The following is a 26,889-nucleotide window of genomic DNA, read 5'->3' on the forward strand; positions in this document are numbered from 1 at the left end:
AATCCAATAATAACAATAAAAAAAAATAAAAAATATCAAAAGAGTTATTAATGAAATAAAATTCTACTTAAAAAAAATGTGTATATGTAATTTAATAGGCGTACAATGAAGTCATGTAGTGTCCACATCAGATTTTTTTTTTGTGAAATATCTACCTTCATGTACAGTAAAATTTCTTCTTTATAAATATTAAAATGAAAAACTGAACAAGTTCAACCATTTGACTTACACTAGTTGGCTATGCTGAATTGTAAAGAAAGGCTACATTGGGTGAAGCCAGTTTTTTAATTTTTTTTCTTTAACTTCCAGGACCACTGTTAAATATTGCTTCAGAGGATGAGATTAATAATTTGTACCATATGAAAATGCCATGCTGACTGGGGTTCGAACCTGGGACCTCCAGATGAAACTGGCATCAACCGGTTGATGCCAGTCGTTCACTAGTATTATTGATTCCTTCTTAAATGATACAAAATATGTAGAAATAGGCTAGAGAAGTTGAAAAATCATCACAAATGAAAAGATTTGTACAATTAGTGAAACTGTTAAGTATACATTTTTACCAAAACCTTATAATTTTTATCCAAAATTTTGTTTCTTAAATAGATACAGATTATACAGTTTCAAATACAATCAAACATCATTAAATTCGTTATACGTTTTCATTTACCTTGAACATTTCATTAAAACTGTTGTTATTTTTTGATATGAATAAATTTAAATGAGTGTTCTGGCATCTGGTAGGTATATAATCAGACTCCAAGATAAATTATGCTTGTTTGAAAAATTTAAAGGGTCAACTTTCTATCTAAACAGTCTGATTAAAGGATTAATAACCAATTCTGAATTTTGGAAAAATTAAATTCCACCAACTAGAGTTAATTATAAACTAAAATTAAACAACAATAATATTTAATTTAATCTTATATTTCAAATAATGTTTTGAAAAAATTAACATTTATTTCTTAATACTGACTTTCAGTTCTAGCCGCTTCATCCTGTTCATAGTCCTGAATGATTTCAATCGCTCTCTTTTCATCATATAAAGGATACAAGATTTCGTTTAGGCGTGGATCTCTCTGCTTCTCATTTAGAAAGTTAATAAACTGCTCAACATTAATAGAATCTGCCTTCCCTTGTGTACTACAAATAAAAAGAGAGTATGCAATTTTATTATGTAAATTATATAAACCAATATATAAAAGATTTGATTACGTAAAAACATTATTAAACAATGCTATAATTGCAAACATATAATCATCAGCAATGTCTAATAATGTAATTTTTTAATTAAAAAAAAAAATTTACTAATCAAATGTATACACAACTACAAACAAAGAACATCACTGAGGTTCAGCCACAAATGCAATTTTAAAAAAGCCATAAATCAATACACTTAACAGTATAAAATCTGCAAACACACTGATCAAAAAATGACACTCTACAGGTCATAAATACTATTTGAACACATACTGAATGATATTCCCCAACTATCTCCAATCAGGGATCATTAAGAGCAATGGTATCTACAACCTATTAACAAAAAGAACTGAAAAAAGCTCTGAAAAGTTTTTTAAAATCATATTCTACATATTCAGAAAGACAATTGTGTGTGTACAAACTAAATTTGTTTAAAAAATGAAATAAAGTAATAAACTTTTAGATACAAATTTCCATATTACAGTTGTTGCAATGTGTACTGGAATCAATTGGGTATTTTTTATGAAAACTATTTTTATTTGTATAATATGGTCTACATAACTACCACTGTAAATAGCCCTTGTATGATTTCAATTTGTATTAAAATTTTTAAGATATCTGAAATTTAAAAAGTAAAATGTTTAATAAAAATTGTTTTCATAAAAAAATGTTTATTTTTCCAATATATGAAAACTTATGGGATACCTATATACAATTTTGATTTGAGTTAATAGGAGGTAATATCACTTTATCGGCCTAAATAAATTTCTGACATAATTATCACTGTTAAGCACTAATCATATACAGGAGAAATTTGAAAAATATATATCACAACAATATAGGTGACATTTTCAGACATTTTTAAGAAGCTTAAAATTAAATCCTTCTCCCAAAGATAATTTCAAAAATTATGACTTACCATTTTCTCAACTGAAAAACAAATTTTTAATATAGATGATTCGTTAAACAAGTAAACAGATTATATTTTTTTACAGACTTCAAAGAAAAGTACTTTCAGTCAAGGACTGGGATCAGGTGTGAAATTGAATTTCCTTTATGTTTTGAGATATTAGGAGTATGAAAATACCATTCATTTAAAATGTAATTTCCTTATATAAACATAAAATAAGCCTATATAAAATTTGTGGTTCAAAAATCTCCAAAACAACTACTTCAATTTCACTGAAATTTCTGAAAGTTGTGCATGTGAAAATTTGGTGAAGATTGGTTGAGTCATTCTTCAGTTACACTCAATTTAAGGTTGACAACAGATAATATAACCTCAATTTGAGGTTATGTTGTTAATTTGAGGTTACTTTGTACTAGTGTATTTTTCATATGCGCTTATGCAGTAAGTTAAAGCGGTGAGAGAGCTTAAACTTGATGTTTGAGTACAGAATTTACCCTTGTTTCTTTTATAACTCTTTATATGCTTTTCTTTGGGCCAAGATAGTAATAATGAACCCACCGGATTAATCTAGTGGTGAACACGTCTTCCCAAATCTGCTGATTTGGAAGTCAAGAGTTCCAGAGTTCAAGTCATAGTAAAGTCAGTTATTTTTACATAGATTTGAATACTAGATTGTGGATACCGGTGTTCTTCGATGGTTGGGTTTCAATTAACCACACATCTAAGGAATGGTCGAACTGAGATTGCACACGACTACACATCATTTACAATCATACATATCATCCTCATTCATCCTCTGAAATATTATCTGAATGGTAATTACCAGAGGCTAAACAGGAAAAAGAGAAAGAGAGAAAGAAAGAAAGATAGTAACAATGGATCCAAAGGAGTAATACAACTTTTTGATTGATGTTTTTGGTTTTTGGAGGGTGGCAATGTGGGTAGACATGATTAAAAGTACTTTTTATGTAAATTGCTAACACTTTTTAAAAGTTTCCTGGTGACTTTCATCAAGATGGCTCTACCTTCAGAGACCTTCAAGAGTTAAAGGGAGGACTATCTCCCCATGTCTGCTTTTCACAAAAATGTATTGTCATAATGTCACATATATGAGTAAGTCAGTAACATTAAAATTAAGGCTAAACACTCATCTGTTCTATGGTTTTTAAGCAAAATAAGTGTCATCAAAATGTATACACACAGAATTACACCAAATTTTATCACCCTAGTTTTCATTTACAATCTGTTGAGAACACACACTGTTGACTGAATTTTTACCCTCCATTTTCCCATAAAACTGAGAAAAAAAAGCACCAGGAACCCAAAATTCTTATCCATTACAACACTAAACCTTATTTATAGTATTTTAAAATACAACTGACAGAGTAAAAATTTTTAGTTCTTTCTTTTTAAATCAACCAAAAAGAAAAAGCTTTTAATTGTATTTATTGACTAGAATATATTGCTTATTGTCTGTTATTTATTTAATCTACGTATTATGTTATTTTTGTATTTGTTTATTTATTGTCTTTTAATTATTACCTGACATTAAATCTATCTAAACTATGAAAATTCAAGAAAAATTTACTTCACTAAAAATTAACAATTATTTAATTTTTTTTGGAATGGTCAAATCTGAAAGGAGTTGGAAAATCTCATTTCCAGCTTTAACATCTTTCAGATAACAAGCACAGGAAGAAAATGCTCGTGTGCATTATAAACTATATTTTTCAGAACACAAAGTAACACTGATTTCCAAGTAAGAATGGTACTTACAACTGAGTCTATATTGAATAAATTAGGATCAAAATATTAGCATTTTTATTTTATATATAATTTGATCTAGATTGAATGGATATGATTTACTAAAAAATCAATGAAAAAAAATTAGTAGCATTATAAGAAATATAAGAAAAGACTTATATAAACTTTAAATTGTTTACAATACAGGTTTTTTCAGTAAAAACAGACGTGCAACTGAATCTCTAATGGAAAATGATCAGATGTGACATTTTTCAAATGATAATAAAAAATTAATTTATCTTAATTAAAAACTAACTCACAGGGCTGGTCTAGCAGTTACATTTTCAAAGCTGAAAGTTTTGAGGTTCAAATCCTAGTAAAGGTTTGTTGTTTTATACAGATTTAAGTACCTGTATACTTTGATGAATGGGATTCTTCAATTAGCCACATGTTCCAGGAATGGTCAGCCTGAGTCTGTACAATATTACACCTATTTACATGTCATACACACCATCCTTACTTCATTAGATCATGGGAAGAAGGGGTTGCTTATTGTTCACTAGTTGGAACAGATTGCAATGTACACATGAGAAAAATAATTAAAAACAAGATTGTGATGATAAAAAAATATAATATTGGGAAACAGATGCAGAATAAAAATATATTAAATTTTGGTTAATAAATTTTTATTAATAATGATTTGTTCCTTTTTTTGAATAAAAATTTATTTTTTTTAATTTTAAAATTCAATAAATTTTTTTTTACAGTAATTTATCAAATTTTAGTAAAAAACAATTTATTAACTAAAATTTAATTTAATATAATAAAATCAGAATAATAAAAAACAAGTGAATGAAGGAGAAAAATAATCAGTGGTGATTGTGAATATATTTTAGAAACTAAAATAATGGAAAAAGATAAGAGTAAGACTGTTATGTTTTATATATGTCAAACTGTGGTATATAAAGTATAATGCAAATCCTGTGGTTGAAAAGACCACAAGATCTCAATCCACAGGAAAGAGAAACAAACAGGAAATAATAAAAAATAAAGTTAATGTGATAAAATACATTATTAAGAAGGTTGTGACAATATTAGTTATATATAAGAGAGATGAATGTTGAAGTCACTAAAATCATATTAATCAACAGAACTGAAATAAAAGTTTGTTTATATCTAAAGGCTAATGCCCAATTAAACTATCCTCTTATATATAATTTTTGTTTTTGAGAAAGGTATATGAAACATCCCAGGCCTATTTGTGGATCCAAACCTAGAACTAATCAGTTACTAAGCCTGACAATAAAGAAAGTAAAAATACTGGCCTGTCAAAAATATGGTAATCATGCTGACCTCTCAATACATTGATTCTAGGTCTACTGATTAAAGTAATTAATACCAGGAAAGGATTTCGCTTTTTATCATTTTATGACAAAATTTCAACACTTTATAAAAAAAAATAGCTATAAATGAGTATCTGTTACATACTTAAAAAATTGATTGTTATAATAAGTCTATGTACAAGAAAAGTGAGTAACCCACTAAATATTGTGTAATTAATGACACTTACTTTATACCACTCTTAATTAATATATCAATACTTACATTTGTTGGAAAAGTTCTTCAATATCATTTCTTGGACAGATTTTATGATACAACTCATAAAATTTATCAAAAGTAAAATCTGCTGGTTCTATTACATCATTCTGAAATTATAAAAAAAAAAATACATACTAAGTTATCAAAATCATAAACCTTTGATGTTATATGTTTAAATTTCAAGATTGGAGAAATATAAAATAAAAATATAATAATGGCTTTCAGGTTAACTAATTACATTTCAATTAAATATATTACTTAATTTTTGAAATTACTTGTAATTTAAGTCAATGTGAAACTTCAGTTGCAGTAACATACAACAAATTACGGATTTTATAATTTTAATATTACATACAATATAATGCAAAAGGCCAGGAATCATGAGAACCAGATGTAAAAGTTAAACATTTCAATAAAAAATTTGGATTAGCACTGTTTTCAACATGGCTTATATTTACACGTGCGGGTGCACACGCACATGCATGCATGCATGAGCTCACATGAGTAAACACTTCAATAAACTGAATACTTACATATATAATTCTCAAAAAAATAAATAAAAGAATGTAAAAAAAAAAACTGAACCAGGTGAATTTTAATAATGTATTTAATAAAAAAAATATCTTTGATGCAAGATATGAATTTATTGTCAATGTAAAACTTGTTGTTGGTTAGTGAAAGCAGTCAAAAAAAGCTAAAAATCAGGAAAAGAACACATTTTCAAGCATAAGCTTGAAAAAACTTTTTGTTTTGTCATATACACAATTCTCATTTGATAAATCACAGTTTGAACTGCAATATTACATTATTTGACATTACTATCAAACTAAAATAGTGATCTTTAATGTTGGAATGAAATAGATATGTGAAGGTACTGGTTTTGGACTGTAAGCTGGGTGCTGAAAAAATTTCCAGTTCTAGCATTTTCACAGATTCACAGTTCTGCATGTTCAGGCTCTGTCATGCAAGAGTCCTTGGTTGATATATGAGACCGTTAATGTAGAACAGATCTTTTCAATTTTTGAAAATGAGTTGATAGGCATTAGCATTTATTATTGCAAATGAAATTTTCTTCAATTTCAAATAAGATCTACTGAAGTAGAACTTTTTTCATCACTCACTAAATTCATAATAACTTTGCACACATAGAACAATATATCTCTTCTTGTGTAGTCAACAAGTGAAGTGCCCATTGTTAAACTGCCTAGTTCAAGAAGCAGCTTGAGTTTGATCAGTAGTTCAGTTTCCTTTTATTTCTCAAGCCATACATTTTTCAAAAAGCGTACTCGCATACTATTTTGGTAATAACCACAATTGTTAATTACCCATTTTAAATTGTTATTTTCTAATTACCCCATCCTGATAGTGGTATATCTAAATTAAGTGACGATCATTTCATTTGATTATTTAAAAGAACTAATAAATTATTTAACTATGAACTCTTAACGATAATTAATATATATGAAAAAATAACTGTTTCCCAAGAACTACAAAACTATAACAGAATGTATTTGTAAAATAAATGCCTAAGTAAACCTTAAGTGAGACTAGTAAAGTATTTTGCTTTAAGCTTTTTTTTAAAGAGTGCCACTAAAGAGTGTTGTGTATTTTTATGTCAATGGATTTGTTGGTACAGGTGTTTGTTTAGGTTTAAAAAGATCTTCAATGTTCATGATATTTGTCTCTGTGAAAGATATGAATATTTTTGATGTGTCATCCTCACCTCTTTTGTAAACATTGATTATTACTGTTTTCACTTAACTGAAATATTCTTACAAAAGATAAAAAGAAATTCTCATGAAACAATAAAGACATTCGTACAAAATAATTTATTTCTTAGGTCTACACAGACGATATAATCCTTCTATACTATCATGACATCAGAAAATGTAAATAAGTTCACACCAATAAAATTGAGAGAAATATAACATTAAATGCTGAATATGAAAAAGATAAGCGCATAACTTCTTTTTTATTAAGATAATAAAACAAACTTACACATACTAAAAATTTATAAAAACTTTTACAATTGACACGCTCGTACAAAACTTTTCTACTCATCCCATACAACATGAAATTAACAGATTAGGTATATCAGTTTGATGTAGCAGTTAGGATACTTGCTTGTAGTTCAGCTGCCTTGTATTCAATTCCAGCAAAGGTCTGGCATTTTAACTCATCATTTTATTCTCCTATTCTTCTTATTATAATGTAGGTGCAGCATCTCCAAAGTCGAGTAAAAATAACAATAAATGAAGCCAATGTCTTCAACTTGCAACATTATATTAACAGTAAAGAACAAACTCCAGCACAAACTTGACAATAAAAATCTTAACAAACAACATATTAAAAAAACCTACATTAATAACCAAACTGAAAAAAAAAACTGCTCACAAATTCAAAGAAGCAGGATGTATTGCATACAGAACCACTATTATAACAAAAACATATTGTCAGATAAAAATTCACTCAGTCAAACAAATCCAATTTACTTAAGAAGAGTTCACAAATTGATTGTTCTACATAAGGCAAACAGGGCACAGCTTTCCACAAATACACTAAAAAAACATATAAAAGCACTTCACTATACCACTAAATCCATTCTGCAAACTACCTTCTTGAAATAAATCATATTAACACAACCACCATTAACATGAAAATCTTGCACATTATCACTAAATAATTAAATCTAGATGTACTTGAGCAACCACAAATATAGGTAATATAAAACATTCCATATGAAAAAACACAACTTAAATCACATATTGTTTTTTGAACTCATCATAAACAACAATTTATTAAAACCTAATCCTAACAAAAGTAACACATCCCACAGCATGAAATATATATAGCACTCCAGAAGCAGTCATTCAAGAAATTTTATTTAGAGCAAAAGTTAACTCAGACTTGGACAAAGTTTTTATAACTTTTACCTTTAATTTAAGTTTACTGTACTAAATTGAAAAATTATTTTACATGTTTCAACCCATTATGTGATGGATACCATCAAACTTTTAAAAATTAGCTTATTAAAAATATAATAGTTTCAGACATACAATACCTTTCCACTGGGGAGAGCAAGATCAGACAGGCACTGGTAAACAAGTTTTTCTGTTTTTCCTGATGCAAATGTTCTTGCTACAACTTTAACTGGAACTTTACCTTTAGGATCTACCAGCATACCAAGTCGCATCCAACTATAAACAAATAATATTACAGGGTTTAAATTACAATAATAAAATAAAAATATATTAAACATTTTTTTTTAAATTACATCACTTCTATGAATAGCATTACAATAATTAAGCAGTAAGACAGATTTTATGAAATTGATTTAATTTATAAAATTAATAAATGAGCTTAAAAATGATCGTAATTTTTTATTATGTATAATAAAATCCATCATACAATATTGAAGAAATAAGAAGTGTATTTTACATTTAGAGCAGTATTTTATTAGCTTTTACCCATTGTTACTACTCTAATTGGAGTCTGACTAAACAGTTTATGGTTTAGTTTACTATTTTTTCCCCCGATGCAGTATAAATTATTAATTTTTGATGCAGGTGGTACAATAAGTCTACTGACTGAAATGAATATTGGGTAAAGCTGGCCCTACCAACCTCTCCTAAAATAAAAGTACTCATTGTTAAATTAACAAGTAAGGTAAGTAATTTTACAAAATTATTTAAAAAGATATTTATTTTATTTTCTTAAAGACCAAGGACAATGGAGAATGTGCTAAATTTAACGCGTAAATTAATGTAGACAATTAATAAATTGAATTAGTTTTAAAAATACATTAACTAATTATTTAATTCAGGAAAGTACAAAATGAATGAGTATAACCATAAATGGAATTATAAAACATTCAAAATGTAAATCAACATTTTTAATAAACTTAAAAAATAAAATGTTTCTACTCTTTAAATGTCAACATTTAGAAGTTAGTATCAAGTAAAAAACAAAGAACTACCAACAATTCAATTCAATAAATCTCAAATCAACACCAATTTCAAGGGCAAAAATGTTTTAAAGATTACCAAGGTATTGTTGTCAAGCTTTTAGTAAATTTCTTGCACTGATATTACAAACAAACAAAAATATTTTAATTCTCACCCAAAGGTGAAAATAAATATTTAAAAAAAAAGAGGAAACAAATGTGAAACAAGGTTCTCTTGGATGCACCAGTATTTGCAATTATAAAAATAACAAAAAGGAATGCATAGAAACTATATCAAGAGACCAGTAATAAGCTTCAGCTAATACTCTAAGGGAAAATTTATTATTTTTTACTTTAAATTTTCCAACTAATGTCTTAGAATTTTCGTTTAAAAGAACCTAAAATAATGTAATGTATTTTCACAATACATTATTATTATTATGAAATAACAATCCAATAATAATTGGGAATGACAAAAAATGAAAATGTGTAATCTACATAGTCATCATATTTTGTCACAAAAATCTCACACTTGCAGCATGTGGGAAAACTTAGAATGCAATGCAACCATGAAAAGAACTTCCTATTCAAAATAAAAAAGTCATTGAAATCAGTCCATATGGTGAGCAATTTTACAAATTTGGTAAACTTTGACTAATTTATTGAAACCTTAAACATTAAAAATTTTGAAATGGACAAGTAACACAATTTGTTTTTTATCCGTAACTTAAATTAAATCAATTGATATTACAAAAACAAAAATGATTTTTGTTACACTTAGTCAATTTATAATGAAAATTTGTTTGTATTAAATGCTTAACTCTGTACATTAACTACTGCTATTTAATAATGTAAAGAAGTTTTTTACTTTCAGACTTTAGAAACAGTTCATATTATTCACTTATTCTTACATGAATTTTTTTAAGTATTCAAACCATTTTTAAGTATTCATGTTTACCAATCTCTTGCAAAGACAATATGAACATAAAGTATATTATATCAATGTTACAAACTGGAAACAATTAATATTCTAACAATTGTATTAGGCAAATTTTTTTTAATCGGTTCTATTGTAATGTCAGAGAGCAACCACTATTAAAATAGATGTTGCAGTTAATATTAGTCAATGATAACAGATGTTATTACCCAGGAACAAATATTTTCAGGAATTGAAGGACTTAATTTTCAAATGATTTATGTCCCGAAACCAAAAACTGCAGATGTTCACACAAAATAACTGACAAAGCCTTTTTTTGACATTAAAAAAAACAAATATTAAAATTAAAATAACTTTTTCTTGCCAACATTTCTTAACCAGATATGCTTAAAATTTAGTCTGATTCATTTTGTATAAAAATTACACAAAACATCTACCTTACAAAAAGGTTTTACACAAAAAATTTTTGTTTAAAACAACCATATCCATGAACGAAATGAAGAGAGTACATATTTTTGCATTAATGGTAGAAAATGATCAAGAGAAGTTAAAAAACACAATTTTTTTAAAAACATCAACAATAAAGAATTTCATTATTTTAATACCTTGATCCCTTAAAAGAATGCTAGTGTGGTAGTTTGTAGGAGATGTAGATTATATTTCTCTTCGCTACATGCACGGTTAAAGGAATGAATACTGTTCAACATTATTTTAAATATAGCAATGATATTACAAGCAGTAACACGTTTTAAAGATAAAGACTGTGATTAGAATCAACAATGTAACTAAATTTTATGAAGGCTTGGTTACAAAGGATTCCATCCTTTGTAAAACAAAATGAGCCGATTAATGAAAAAGTAATGGTAAATAAATTATGACAAAATGAGCCAGAAAATAATTTTTGTATGTAATCATAAAGTTTACAACACATCATCTCAACAGAGGAGGAAGGTTTAAACGGGAGTCCAAGCCAATTACTTACTATTGCCTGGATACTTAAAAAACCTTTTTTTTGACCATCAAAGTTAGTTTTTTCTAGTTATCAGTGTTTCTTTGATTTCTTCTCTCCTACTTACTTAGATAGCTATTAATGTTTTTTCCACTTTGAAGAAAGAAAAATGAGATGCAGCTTAAAACAAGATGCTCTCTCTTAATGTTATCATACTGTAATTTTTAGAGACTAGTATAAAATATTGTAATTTATACGGTTACATAAAAATCTAAAATATAATAGTTGTGTGAAACAAAATTAAGTTCTTTATGGTCTATAATTTATTATTTATAAATTCTACTCACTGTTTCATCAGATTAGTCCGTACACATACATTATTCATCTTGTTATTATGCGTTATCTTCCTTAATCCATCTTGCCAAACCTGTAGCACGATAATTCATGCAAAAACAACAAACATACAGCAAACACTCAAAATAAAAATACATAAAACATTTTAAAGAAAATAAACCATTCGTAACTATATCTACTAACATACAAACATGACACCAAAACTTAGAGTAAAAGAAATTGCTCATATCATGCTAAATTTAAAATAAACTAATAAATAAATTTAAAAAAAATATATATATCATATAATTTTATATGGCAAAACCATAATATTATATTAATTTTCAAAATTAATTAGTGAAATAATCTGTTAAAAAAGGAGCATTTTCAACAACCTTAACATGGAAAAGTAAAGTATTACAGATACTTAAAGCAAAGTCTGCATTTTTGGAAATGGTAATATGTATCACATTTGTTGTGATCTCATTTATACCACTTTTAATGACAAATCGTCACTGTTTATTTATATAAAGCCTAGATAGCACTTTTTTTAAAAGTGATTTTAAAAGTGCTATCTACACTATTTTTTTAATTAGACAAGTTATTTTTAATTAACTACACCAGCTTTAATTAATATAATTTATAAAAATATAAATAAAAGTTTATTAATTTTTATACATCTTACAATTAATTCAGTGAACAACCACTGACAAATTTAATTAAAGTAAATTTATGTATGTATGTATATATATATATATATATATATATATATTCAGAAAAAAATATTCAAAAAATTTAAAAAAATAATGTGACAAATTGATAGTTTGTATTTAATAATACCAAGTATTCAAAATTTGAGCATAGTAGCTTTCATAAAAAAAATTTAATAATATATTCCAAACATGAACAGTCACAAATTAATAAGTATAAGAACCTTCATAAATATAGACAAAAAAAACTATAGAAAAAAAATGTAAAACATGCATTAAGAAATAATGACTGAGAAGTACATATATACATTTGTGTAAAAACTAATGACGCTAGCCAAAATAACATTTCATTTAAAAATTATAATAAACAATAAGTATAATTATTAAAGTTAAAATAAGATAACCATGCTTAATCTAAGAATAATTTAACTTTTTTAACATTCATTAAACAATATGTAACAATTAAAATAATGAAGCTCATGAATAAAGACCATACTAACAGTTATATGTGTACATATCTTTTAACTATTACACATGTAATGTTCACATATGTAAATTTTTGCCACTAAAATCAACAACATGCTGTAAAAAAAATAAAATAAATGTTCATGAGAAAAGATGATATAAAATGCACATTAACTTAAGATTTTAATTTTTTTCTAACTATACAAAAAAAAGTGTTACGGTAAATAGTTATTAAAAAACTGGTGGGGGACGGGAACTGCTTAAAACCCTTTTACAGAAACAATTTTACTTAAAATCTAAACTAAACGTTCATTTCAACTGCTAAACAATCATCATCATTAGATACTAATGAAAGAGTGCATAAAAAAAGGAAATAAGAAAATAATGAAGAATATCATTATTGTCATTTTGGGCAATCCTAATCAAAATCATATAAATACTTCTCTAAAATCATCTAAGTCAGTGATTCCCAAACTGTGCGCTGTGGCACCCTGGGGAGCTGTGGCACCCTGGGGAGCTGTGGCACCCCGGGGAGCTGTGGCCTCTTCACAGGGAGCTGTGAAATAGTGTAAAAGCTTAATAATTAATTGAACCAAGACATTTATAATTATTAGTTTAATGTTATTAAGTAAAAAATAATGAAGATAAACAGGTTTTATTTATTTTTATCTCTTACTTACGAGTAGTAAGAGATTAAATATAGCAGTGATAGGATAAGTAGCCATAGAAAAAGTTTAATTGAAAAAGGGCGCCACGACTCGGAAAAGTTTGGGAACCACTGATCTAAACTATCGAAACCTCCAGTATGAAAAATTCACCTGTGAAAGGGTGTAAATTGAAAAATTCATAAGTATTGTTTATTAATCAAGTAAAATTTATTTTTTTAATATATACTATTTTCTCAGCACCTATTGATGATTATTGTTTAACAGCTGCAATGGCTAGTTTTAGATTTTAAGAAAAAGTTTTTTTTTTAAATTTGAGCATTTTTTTGTTTTCCAGTTTAATTAATATTAGTTTATTTTTAAAAAAAAGTTCACACACACATGCATGCACATGTGTGTATGAGTACACATGAATAAATAAAAAACACACATACACACACACACATATATTATTATATGAAGAATAAGGATTTCTTTTAAAGCAAATGGGATTTAAATTAGTAATAAAGAAATTTCTGAAGTTTTTTTACCCCTGAATCTTTTATAATTGACTATTTACATCAGTCTTTAACTGATTTGTTTTGTGCCAATCTTTTTTAAGCTCAACATAATTACTACATCCTCTGTAATTAGGTGTTCTAATTTTTATCTTCCTTTACAGTTTTTACAGTCTAAATTTATCAATATGTGATGCACTTATTCAGTTCATCTCTTTACAAGATTCTGTAACAAGTTCCTATCTATCCTTCCCTAAACATCTGAAAACCTTATTTCAATTTATCAATAAGCCAATTTTTCCAACATCCCTTTTCAACATTACATTCCAAAAACGGGCTTAATTTTCCTATCTATTTTTACTTCTACCTTTGTTTCACTAACATAAAGAGCTATATTCTATTGAAATATTTGAAAAGTATCTTTCTAATTCTTAGGTTCATACTTCATATAGAAGCCTTCTCATCTGCATGAAATTCCTTCTTCTTTGGGCTGAGTTGTTTTAAATCTCTAATTACTTTTGTAATTTTACCCCCTAAAGAGCAGAATTCTACAACTTCTGATGCATTACTTTCTCCAGACATAATATTAAATTCCCCTTTACCCTCTACTACATCACATTTCACTACCTTTGTTATATTCCTTTTTATGTAACTGATATAAACAAACAAAATCTTTTTTTAGAGACTGGTAGCATCTCTACCTTTCATCTGAAAATTCTGGGTTTGAGTACAAGTCTGGCTTAACATTTTTCATGCCTTAAAATTCATCTTTTCTTAAAAAAAAAAATACATTGTAAGTGAACATTAATCTGTTGTTCACACTACACATAAAAAAATCATTGACAAAAGATCTTGCACAAATGAAGTTACCTTATTACATAACTGTTTATTTAGAACAAGCTATTAAACTCCTAATTTGTTAACTGCTGATAAGGAAGTACTAAAACCTAATAACTTAGAACAAGTACAACAGATAAGAACATTTTGACAGTATGTACTATGACTTTAAACCAATTTTTAAAATATCATAATAGCATAACTTATAAATTTAAAAAAAAATTATAGATACTTCAAATAAACAATTTATTATGATTGTGTACTATGAAGCATCAAAACTATATGTAAAAGTGTGATCAATATGGAAACCTACTCTAGTAACCATAAAGACTACATTATTTAAACAATTTGTACATTCATTTTTTTTTTTTAACCAAGCCTAATAGAATTTTAGTAAACTAATTTAGTCAGCCCTACAGAAAAAGCATTATACTTAAAGATGACTAAACTGATACATAAAAAAAGTAATAATAACTCATTAAAAAGGATTCATAAAATTTTATATATATTTAAAATTAATTTTTCAGGCATCTAAATCGTCTATATCTATGCATTATTTTGTATTAAGTTTTGTATATATTTTAAATAATCAAAATGCATTCAGAATGAGTGTGTTGAAACACCTTCTAGTAACACAGAAGCTACTACCTGAATATTTCACAATCTTCAACTGCATCAAAAACTAACATATTAAAATAAATGTACATAAAAGTTGGGGTTACAAATTTCAGGTTTTTACAATATAATCTATTAATAATGTTTCTTGGTATTATGATTCTGGAACTGTCACAATAAAAAGGAAAATTATTGGTAAATATATTGTGTAAAAACACAAATTTAATTTTGTCTTTATATAAATGCTAATTTTAATTATTTGGATAAAGATGTTGAAGAAGATCATGAAGACGTTACTTTAAGGTATACATTTCAACAAACCCTACCTGCTAAACTGATTGTAAAATAATATATTACATAAAATTTTATATATATTTAAAATTAATTTTTCAGGCATCTAAATCGTCTATATCTATGCATTATTTTGTATTAAGTTTTGTATATATTTTAAATAATCAAAATGCATTCAGAATGAGTGTGTTGAAACACCTTCTAGTAACACAGAAGCTACTACCTGAATATTTCACAATCTTCAACTGCATCAAAAACTAACATATTAAAATAAATGTACATAAAAGTTGGGGTTACAAATTTCAGGTTTTTACAATATAATCTATTAATAATGTTTCTTGGTATTATGATTCTGGAACTGTCACAATAAAAAGGAAAATTATTGGGAAATATATTGTGTAAAAACACAAATTTAATTTTGTCTTTATATAAATGCTAATTTTAATTATTTGGATAAAGATGTTGAAGAAGATCATGAAGATGTTACTTTAAGGTATACATTTCAACAAACCCTACCTGCTAAACTGATTGTTTGAAAAATAAAAAAAAACATTTTTAAATAAACGCACACATTATGAGGTCTGTTCAGAAAATAACCGAACATTTTTAATTAAGTGCCAATGGAGATAATTAGTGATGTGGTTAGCAGCACTGTGTTCCATGTATCTCCTCTGTAACCACATGTTCTTGGACTGTTGATATCTCGTTTATTTTTCATGTTATTGTTATTTGAGTGCAATGTGTTTAGGTGTTGGTAACTATTTTTATAATGTGCGATTTTTGGAAGCAATGATAGAATACAAAATTTTGCATGAAAGTAAGAAAAACTTTCACAGAAACGTTTCAACTTTTGAAACAAGCTTACGGAGATGATGTTCTGCATCATATGCAATGTTATGAACGGTTTTCACGATTTAAAAGTGATCATCAGTCAACTGATGATCTTTGATCAAGAAGGCCTTTGACTTCAACTGATAACACCCATGTTCAGAAAATCAACAATCTGATGCATGCAGATCACCAATCGACTGTCACAGAACTTATAGAAGAGGTTAGCACCTCAACTGGATCATGCCATGACATTTTGACTGAAAAATTGAACATGTATCAAGTTGTAGCAAAGTTTGTTCCTTATTTCATGACCAAACAATAGAAAGAACATTGAGTGGATGTTTGTCGGCAACTTTTTGTACATGGCAATGACGATGAAACGTTCATGTAAAGGATCATAACAGGAGACAAAAGTTGGGTTTTGGAGACAAAAGTTACCAATCCATCACAATGGATCGGCAAAGGATCTCCAAGCCCCAAGAAGGCACGTCAGTCTCAATCCAATGTCAAATGATGCTCTCTGTTTTTTCAATTTTAATGGAATTGAGAATTTTGAATTCTTGTCTCAAAGTGAAACGGTGAACTGCGCATACTATCAAGGCTTTTTACAATGGTTACAAGAAAAAATCCGCAAAAAGAGACCAAAGTTATGGCGAGACAACTCATGTTTCCTTCACTGTGACAATGAGCCTGCACAGCTACATCAATACTTCAGTTTTGTACCAAAAATAACTGTCCTTAGATAACTATCCTTCCTCAGCCTCTCTACTCACCAGAACTGGCTCCTTGCAATTTTTTCTTTTTCCGAAATTAAAATGAGTGATAAAGGTACGCCGTTTTGAAAATATTGATGACATTAAAGCAAATTCATCACAAGCCTTAAAGGCAATTCCAAATAATGAAGTTATCCAGGACTGCTTTGCGAAGTGGAGACACCATTGGGAAAAGTGTGTAAATAGGGGAGGTTGTACTTTGAAGGGGACAAGGATCAATAATTTGTAAAATTAATAATAAAGATTAAAAAAAATGAAGTTCAGCTATTTTCTTAACAGACCTCTTATAAAAATAAATATATGTATACAGTAGACCCCCTAATTTATGAGTGTCTGCCTACAACCACTCATTATACCAATCCCTTAACTTCTTAAATACGTGATTAAACTGGTTACACAAAGAAAAAAAATAGTATATAGTGTCTGCTTGCATATCCTTTCCATAATATTAAACAGCATTTTTAATACCTCTACCAAAAATCTTCTCCTTCCTTCTGACTGAATGCTCTTACATTTCAACATTGCTCAAACAATTTCATTTTCATGTATTTTACCTTATTACGTACCTTTTTTTATATGAATGCAGTTTTACAATGGTGATTTTAAATAAAAAAATATTTGTGTTTTTATAATGCCTAACCTCATTAGTAACCAATTTATGATAGTTACTCTTCAATATAAGTTAAAGATTACACTATTACCATGCCTTGGTATTGTGTCACGTAGTTTACAGTTATTATTACTTTATATGTATAAAATTATGTTATTATAATCATCAAAATTTATTAATTTTCATGTAATAAATTATCAGCATAATTAATATATATTTACATCCATATATGTTTTTAATCATACATTAGCAGAAAAAGATTATCAACTGTTCTATCATAAAAGTCCAAAGAAGAACAAACTGTATACTTTCTTTTAAGGTAAACTGTAAAACAATGATTTTACACAATATAGTATCGATTAGAACACTACAATATAATTACATCATAAAAACACTTGAAAGAAGTCAATTCTGCAACAATATGATTCAAGAGACTTGATTTATGACCACTCTATAGGAATCAATAAAGATCACTGTAATGGGGATCTACTGTATATCATATTTTGCTTATAACGTTAAACTAATCGCTATTCTATTTGTACGTATTTACTCTTCATTTATTTGCTTGCAGAAATACGTGATTTCTTAAAATTATTAAAAAACAGAAATTAGCATTTTTCAATAAAACCTACTCTATTAATTCAAATAAATCTTGAAAACAAAACCAATAAAACAGGGGTATTTTGTTACAGTTTTTATTCATGCATGTGCATAAATTTTTACATTTTGGCGATCTTCATGAAAGTGATTTGTCTTAATTTTGTAACAACATAGAGGTGCATACGTACTGCTTTATCATGTGACAACATTTCACGGATGGATTATTTTATTTTAGAGCCACCAGCCCACGAATTGAAATCAATCATATCCAAATAAAATATGGCTACTGCAAGATAGAACTCAAGAACTAACTCTGTTAAAAAGTAAGTAATTCAATTAGACTTAATTTTTGTTACAAGATAAGTGTTAATTTACAAAATACATAAGGTGACAGTATATCATTTGCTGCATAACATAAAGCCTAGTAAAAAAAAAAAAAAAAATTGAGAAGAGAGCTGAAGAACTCAACAACTAATGTTAAAGAAATAGAGTACCTCAAATAGAATCCATAATTTTTTATTATTATTATTTAATTCAAGTGAATAAAATAGCACAACAATGAGCAGGATAATTTTTTCTGTGAGAGAAACCAAAAGAAAAATATCATGCAGTGTCAACAAAAAACTACATAAAAAATATAAAAGAATTTATCATGCAACATGTAAATGGTTAAAATGAATATATACATTTATAATGACAAAAAATGAATGAATTGAAGTGAGAAGTAAAGAACCATGCACCATGAATGACTTACTGCTTGTTTAAGCATGTCATTGGACAAGCATTGTTTGCTTTAACGTTGTGTGTTATCTTGCGTATACCATCTAACCAAACCTGTACCCAAACAATAATAAAAAACAAGATTCCAAACATGTAATACCATGTTATTTAAAAAATAAACCATATTAGTATTATTATTATTATTATTATTATTCAGATTATTTTATTAAAAACAACAATAAATAAACAACTACAACAAACATATACTTTTATACATTTTTATCATTAATACAAGTAATCACAAAAAGTTAATTCATATACAAACACTATACTTCAATAAAAGAATGCTTTCAGGTTCATGCAATCATCCCAGGTTTATTTTTTTAATAACAATTTAATTTACATGTTAACCACTGCATCTTTTCATATGTAATCCGCTTAAAACAATTTTTTTCATATCCAGAAAACAGATTCAGTATTAGATAAGATTAATGAAATTGTATCACAAACATAACATGGATCCAGGATAAATCTGACCTGCCAGAAACTTCGTAGATGAACAATATATGCAAGAAAAGTCTCTTATCAAGCTAAATTTAGATTCCAATAATTTTTCCATTTATTCATCCGATGGTACCACTGGAAGAGAATGGAGTGTAGTCAACAGGGTTGAAAAAAATTTTCAGAGCGCTAGGACTGACCGTTATCAAGATATTTCTGATTTTTGTCCGAAAATTCAGATCCGGTTAGAAAGTATTAAATTTTACCAAAACTTCAATATATATTTAGTACATATATCAATATATAATAATATAACAAGTATATACCAAGTATATCATGTAACATGTACTAACAAATTGGGATTTTCTGCTAGTGTTTGGTGCATTCCGGTGCTAAGCTAAGCGGAATGCACACACAGACACACTAACAAATGCTGTTTAGTAAGGTAGGATTGTGTACATTGATTCTATCTTAAAATCAATGATTAAAAAAATAATAACAAAAATATGTAAATAAATATTAACTTTGTATATAGTAGAATACAAATTTACTAGGAAATCACAATTTACACTTAGTCAGAGCACCTAACTTGAGTGGCTAAAACAAATTATTACAGTTTTAATATTGTACATGTCCAAATTTATAAAAATAGTAGAGAATTTAAACAAAATAGTACTGTAATTCCTCATTTCCTGTAGATCAATAATTTCTCTAAAAACATAGAACATTTGGAATAGTGTTCCAAACTTTCACGATTCAATTGTAATTGTCAGATCATGGTAAATAAATATGCTTTTATTTACAATTCTGTTTTAATTGAAAACAAAATCACAATTAGGTTTTTATTAAAGGTAATAAATGGAAATCTGTTGTCAATATATAGCTGTTAAATCTGAAATAATATCTTCCCTAAAAAAATAAAAATATGATATTAACGAACAAATTTAATTTCACAAATCTGAAATCACAGATATAAAAAAGGCGACAAAAAAGATTCTGTAATTCCCTAATATTTACTACTAATTTCTGTCTAAATTCAGTGAATTGCTATTCATCAGCTGATATGTGATGTTTACTGAAATTTGTAATGCTCAAATGATTTCTAACTGACAAACAAAATGACTTCAGGTTATTTATTAAAAAGGTATAAATTTTTTTAGGCAGAAATAGCAACTTTAAGGTTGCAACCAGTTGAAAGAGTCATTGTAAAATCAATATGCAATGGACAACTAGAAAAACACCATTCAACCTGTAAAAAATGTTTCAGAGGAAAAGGATCACTAAGTGTTCAAAGAAACTGAGGATTTAAAAAAAATATTTATTCATAATCTGCTATGCAGGAAATTATGAAGAATTTCCTGCAATTTTCTATGTAGGAAGTTCATCATCATATGAAGAATAATATGCAGGCCTAATATGAGACCTATACTGCTCTGCAGTAAAATTGTTGTACATTCAATAACATCTACAATAAATTTTGGACAAGTTGGTAAATTAGCCAAATCCTAATGGTGTTTCTTCCTCTACAACCACCAATTTTCCTTTTGATCATCCCTCTTTCCCACTATCACTTCTGTGGATGCAAAAGTCCCTGCTGAGCTTACCAGTCTGGAGAGCCAGTTCAACCTTGATATCTGATAAGGGAAATTGCATGCAGATCAACTTGGAATTTTCTTACCCAGCAGCAGCATTGTACGCCTAATGGCTGAAGTGGCTAACAGGTAAGACTGGGCTGCCTAATCACCCCCCCAAAAAAAGAAAATAACCACAATAATGGAGTTATACTTTTTCTATAATTATAATTAGAATCTTTCTATACTTTCTTTTTATTTTTTCCTAATCTGAAGACAACTGATTACCTGAATTTCCCACGACTTAATTAATCAGGATAATCAAAACTTTTGTAATTAATCAATACCATAATTCCTAACTGGGATTTGCATAAATAGCTCAACTAGTGGTTGAGGTGCCTCTCAGCCTTCCTCTTACAATCTTATCTAAGAAATAGGTGACCAAAAATTACATAAAAATAAATTAAGGTAATTTCTGAACACTCATTTAGAAAAAAAAATTAATAATACAAGTGATAATCACATCAATCCAGAACTTTTGTTAGACTACAATGTAAGGAGATTCCTGCGCATTCTGTCGGTTGTACACATACGGTACAAGTATCAGCTGTTATCACATGGTGCGCTGGCATGAAGCAACATTAAACAGCAACAACAGTCAATCGAAAAGAACATGGCGTCCAAATGTAGTGAACTGATAGTGGAACAGCACACTGTAATGAAATTTCTCTTGAATGAAGGCGTAAACCCCGGTGAAATTTATTCACGACTCCTTGCATAGCTTGGTGATCAGACAAAATAAAACATTTGAGTGGTGCAAATGTTTTAAAGACGGCCAGATATCAGTGAGTGGCAATCCCACCCTAGGTAGTTCGGAGCTTAATGTAATCATTCGCATGAACATTCAGCGAGTTGAAGAACTGATCCTTGATAATCGATGGATAACTTGTCAGCAAATCGCAGAAGCAATAAATGTGTCTGCAGGAACTGTAAACAAAGTCATTCATGAACATCTGAAGTTTAGTTAGGTTAATATGAACATTGGGTCTCAAGACAGCTTTCTGCTTTCAACCAGCAAAAAAAAATTGCAGATTTGCAGAGTTAAAGCATGTTTTGACAAAGAAGGCTACCTTTTTCTCAATTGAATTGTTATCTTGTGATAAAATGTGGGTCCATCATTTCACCCTGGTATCAAAACATGCATCAAAGTAGTAAAAGCATGTAGACTCTCAACCCAACTCAAAAAATTTTGAATAATTGCTTTTGTAGGTGAAGTTATGGCCTCAGTTTTTTGGGATAAAAGCGGCATACACTCATGTCGATTTTCTACCCCATGGAGTCAATATTAATAGTGAGTACTACCGCAAAGTTCACATGCTCTCAAGAAAAAATGGCCTGGTGCAATCGCTAAAGGCGTTCTGTTTCTGCAGAATAATGCACGACCGCATACAGCCCACTGCATGACATGCACGCTACAAGATCTTGGCTGGAAGTTATTGCTAGACCTTCCCGTACAGTCCAGATCTTGCTCCCAGCGATTTTCACAATTATTTTTCCTTGATATTGTTCCTGGAAAACCAGCATTTCAACACAAACAATGAAGTAAAACAGTCAGTTCTATCTGGTTTTGACATAAGACAATTTTTCTACACTGCGGATACCCAGGCACTAGTGAAATGCTGGGATAAATGTATAAATACAGCAGGGGATTACATCGAGAAACAGAAGTATTTTTTACTATCCTATGTGAATTCTACATTTATTAAAAATTAATAGTATCGGATTGACCTGAACGCCCCTCTTATGTTAAAAACCCTCTTATGTTATGTGCCCCTCAAGATGTTAAAAAAATAACATTTCAATATCTATGTTCACTAAAAAACAAAAAATTCTTTAATAATTAAATTATAATTAATTAATAGAAATAATTAATTATAAATTAATATATATATATATATATATATATATATTTTATAAATATACGAGGTGTGTTTATTAACTAAATACTGTAAAATATTTTATTTTAAATTTATACATATTTACTTATTATCCCCTTCAATATACTACATCCTCTATCCCTACAATGCTCCTTGCGAATTTCCCATTGTTAGAAACAGTGCTGGAAGTCTTCTTCTGTGAGCTCTTTCATGACATATGCCACTTTTTCTTTCCCAGCTTCAATGGTCTGAAATCTTGTTCCTTTTAATTTGACCTTGGGGAACAGATAAAAATCACATGGTGCCAGGTCAGGCAAATGAGGTGGATGGTCTAACACTGGGATGTTATACTTTGCTACAAATGTCTTAACAGACAATGCAGTGTGACCTGGTGTGTTGAAGAACCCCTGACTTGTTCTTTCACAATTTGGGTCGTTTTTTTCTTATTTTTTTATGAAGTTGAGTAAGGACCTCAAGGTAGTAATGTTGATTAATAGTTTGGCCTTCAAGAGCCCAGTGAAAGTACACAATCCCATGAATATCAAAATAAACAAACATCATCCCTTTGAATTTTGATCATCATCTTCAATAACTTCTTGTCTATCTTGGAAACACTTAAACCAGTAAAAAACCCATGCATGTGATAAACATTCATTGCCATATACTTTTTTTAATAAATGATAAGTTTCAGTAGCGGTTTTTCAAAGTTTCACATGCAATTTCATGACAATTCTTTGTTTTAATAAAACACTTATCATTTTTTCAGCAAAACAAAAAACAGATATTATCCAAAAAAAAGGCCAAAGCCAGACTAAAATGTCTACAGAAATTGGAATAGCAAAAATTAAAAGAGATGGCTTCACACTACATAGCTGTCGGTCATACAAATTTGGCACATGTTCAGTTCTTCTGTAGCAGCATTAGTCTCGTTATTTAATAGCCACACCTCATATATATAACATTTTTAAAAGTATACACAAATTTTTATTCACTACAATAAAAAAAATAATAAATTTATAAAAAAAAACTGGTTTTTATCTTATACCATAGAAAAAATATTACAAATTAAGTCCGTAAATACATCACTTATACTGTAATGAACCTAATATATTGTTTGTGAAAGTAATAATTATCACCAGTTAATTTTATTACCATTACAATTTTAATTAAAATAATATTTTTTTGGAAAAATACAGCAGCCTGGATAATGTAATTGATATTAGACAAACTTGTCCAAATATAACAGAATGAAGGGTTCACAGTAAGCCTTATGTCATTCATTATACAATCAATTTTACATCATATTCTACAGAGAAAATACTGAACCTACAAAGTACACAAGGTAGGTTCGTAAAGTTTCGTGAACATGTTTTAAAAAAAAGACGACTGCAACCTTACTAAGCTCTGATAAAGAAGCAATAATGTTTTAGATACTATAAAAGTGATACCATAAATGAAACTAGGATAGCAGCTGATCCAACTCCTGTGGCACTCATTCAGAGAAGGTGGAATAAAGATTAAGTAAAGATAAGGGAAGAAAAATAGAATGATCAAATGACAAGGGGATTGATCGGACCAAAGTGACAGAAATAGTTATTGTCTTGTCCAGGAACCTTTCACATCATAACTGACAATCTTTTTTTTAATATAATTATTATTCAAATAAATTTACACTCTAATAAAAATTGTATTTTAACAGTATCTAGTAGTTACTAAAAAAAAAAAATTGAATTGTGAATTGGCTTAAAAAGTATAACTAATTAAAAATAAACTCAGTAAAAAAAAACACCAAAAACCGCAATGAATTTGTAATTTGAGATACAGGTAAGAAATATGAGAGTAAAAATCAATACTAGTTACCAAATCAAAAAATTCATTATCATATATTTCATAATTGTTCTTCACGCAATATTCAGTAAACTCTTAAGTATCAGATTTATGTATAATTATACAATTATCATAAAAAAAAATATTGAATCACTATTACAAGCATCTTCTAGATTATTTCCTTTGCTTATTTATCAGTTTTATAATATAAAATTAGTTAATAAAATATCTGAAGGTAGATGGGTGAAACTAATCAGAATTTTCATAATTTTATACAATTTGTCCTTAACTAAGTTTATTTTAAAGTTATAGCTTTGAAATGCAAAAATAAAAGTTAAAAATCACAGAATATTTAAAACAATCAAGCAAGCCTTAATTTTAAAGAAATTGTTAAATCAAAACATTCTAAATTTTATTACATGTTAAGGTGCTAAAGTACTACAGATGACAAAATGTTTTTAAATAATTACTTAAATAGTTTTATTTAATTATAGTTAAAAACATCAAACAACCTATATATATAATAAATTTAGCAGCCAGAAGTACCCACCAAGAAAAGAACTAAATTCAATGTACATCAGTTAGACTTTTATTTGAAAGAATCATTAATGTAAATAAATATAACATGGGTAAAACCAGAGGATCACTCAGAAAATAAAGAATAAACATTTTCACAGTTGACTTCCTACTAATTATGAGAAGTCAGTTAGTTTTCTATTATATTAATTTTATAATGAATTTAGGTATTTTCCTGGGTAATAAATAATAAAAAAGGTGAGAAAAAATTTAAAAACTCCCCCAAAAAAGTAAAATTTTAATTTATAATTGTTATCCACATTTTAAATACAATTAAATTTTGCCCAGTAGAAATTTAAACCTGGGTTCAAATCCTAAACAAGATGGCATTTTTCATATGCTACAAAATAAGATACTTAAAAGCATACATTCACTGTTGATAGATTACATAGCTCAATTCCTCAAATTTAAAAAAATTCTTAGTGAATATCATAACAAAATTGTAAAAGTATAATAAAATTTCTGCCAGATGAGTTCCTCAACTATTGCAAGAAAAAGTAAATAGGAGCGAATTTGATATTTGTCAGCTGTTAGAAGTGAGAGGATAATGAATTTCTTAATCATACCATTATAGGAAATAAAACATGGGTCTATCATATAAAAAAAATAAATGCCAGTCAGAAGAGTGACATTGTTCAATGACGTAACTGGACAAAGTCAGGCAAACTCAGAACAGCTGGAAAATGGTGACTATTTTTGGAAACAAAAAGGCCCTAAATTGTTAATTTCAAACAAATTACAACAATAATTCATAGGCACATAAAATACTTAACAAATGCTATGTAAGTGATGCAATCTACTGTCAAGCAACACTTTTTTTGTTTCATAACACCTATCTACACTTGCCTATGTCAGTGCTACTTAAAAATTTGTATAGGAAGTATTTATTTAAATACTCATTACACAGCCTAGGAATTTCAAGAATAAGCAAGAGTTATTTCTGAAGTGATGATGGAAATCAAACCAGCTGACATTCTGTTGACAAACCAAGCCGTGGATTTTTATGAATAGAAAACTAGTTAAATAGTGAATTTAAATGATGAACATGTAGAAAAATAATCAGGTTTTTACAAAAAAAACCTTTCAAATTTATTAAAATTAAATATTCTTTAGTTTCTGAAAGACTCATAGTAGTAAGAGCTTAACTTCATTCTGAATGAATGTAAAAAAAATATAGTGATAGCAGTCCACACTATGTCACAAGCTGTATGATTATTATACCACAGACTCTTTTAAAAAAATATACATA

General features: G+C 28.0%; 1 protein-coding gene across 2 annotated transcripts in view; it reads right to left on the reverse strand.

Annotated features, from left to right (window-relative positions):
- norpA (no receptor potential A) overlaps positions 1 to 26,889 on the reverse strand; it is a 101,673-nt gene that overhangs the window by 39,639 nt on the left and 35,145 nt on the right. For both annotated transcript variants that reach the window (XM_075377918.1, XM_075377917.1), the window contains exons 5-8: positions 11,629 to 11,708; positions 8,514 to 8,649; positions 5,459 to 5,559; positions 977 to 1,143 (exon numbers count right to left, since the gene is read on the reverse strand). In XM_075377918.1, coding sequence (XP_075234033.1) covers positions 977 to 1,143; positions 5,459 to 5,559; positions 8,514 to 8,649; positions 11,629 to 11,708 — 484 coding nt within the window. The remainder of the gene's footprint in view (positions 1 to 976; positions 1,144 to 5,458; positions 5,560 to 8,513; positions 8,650 to 11,628; positions 11,709 to 26,889) is intronic.

This window comes from Lycorma delicatula, chromosome 10 (genome assembly GCF_047948215.1).
Source record: "Lycorma delicatula isolate Av1 chromosome 10, ASM4794821v1, whole genome shotgun sequence".
NCBI classification, from domain to species: Eukaryota; Metazoa; Arthropoda; class Insecta; order Hemiptera; family Fulgoridae; genus Lycorma; species Lycorma delicatula.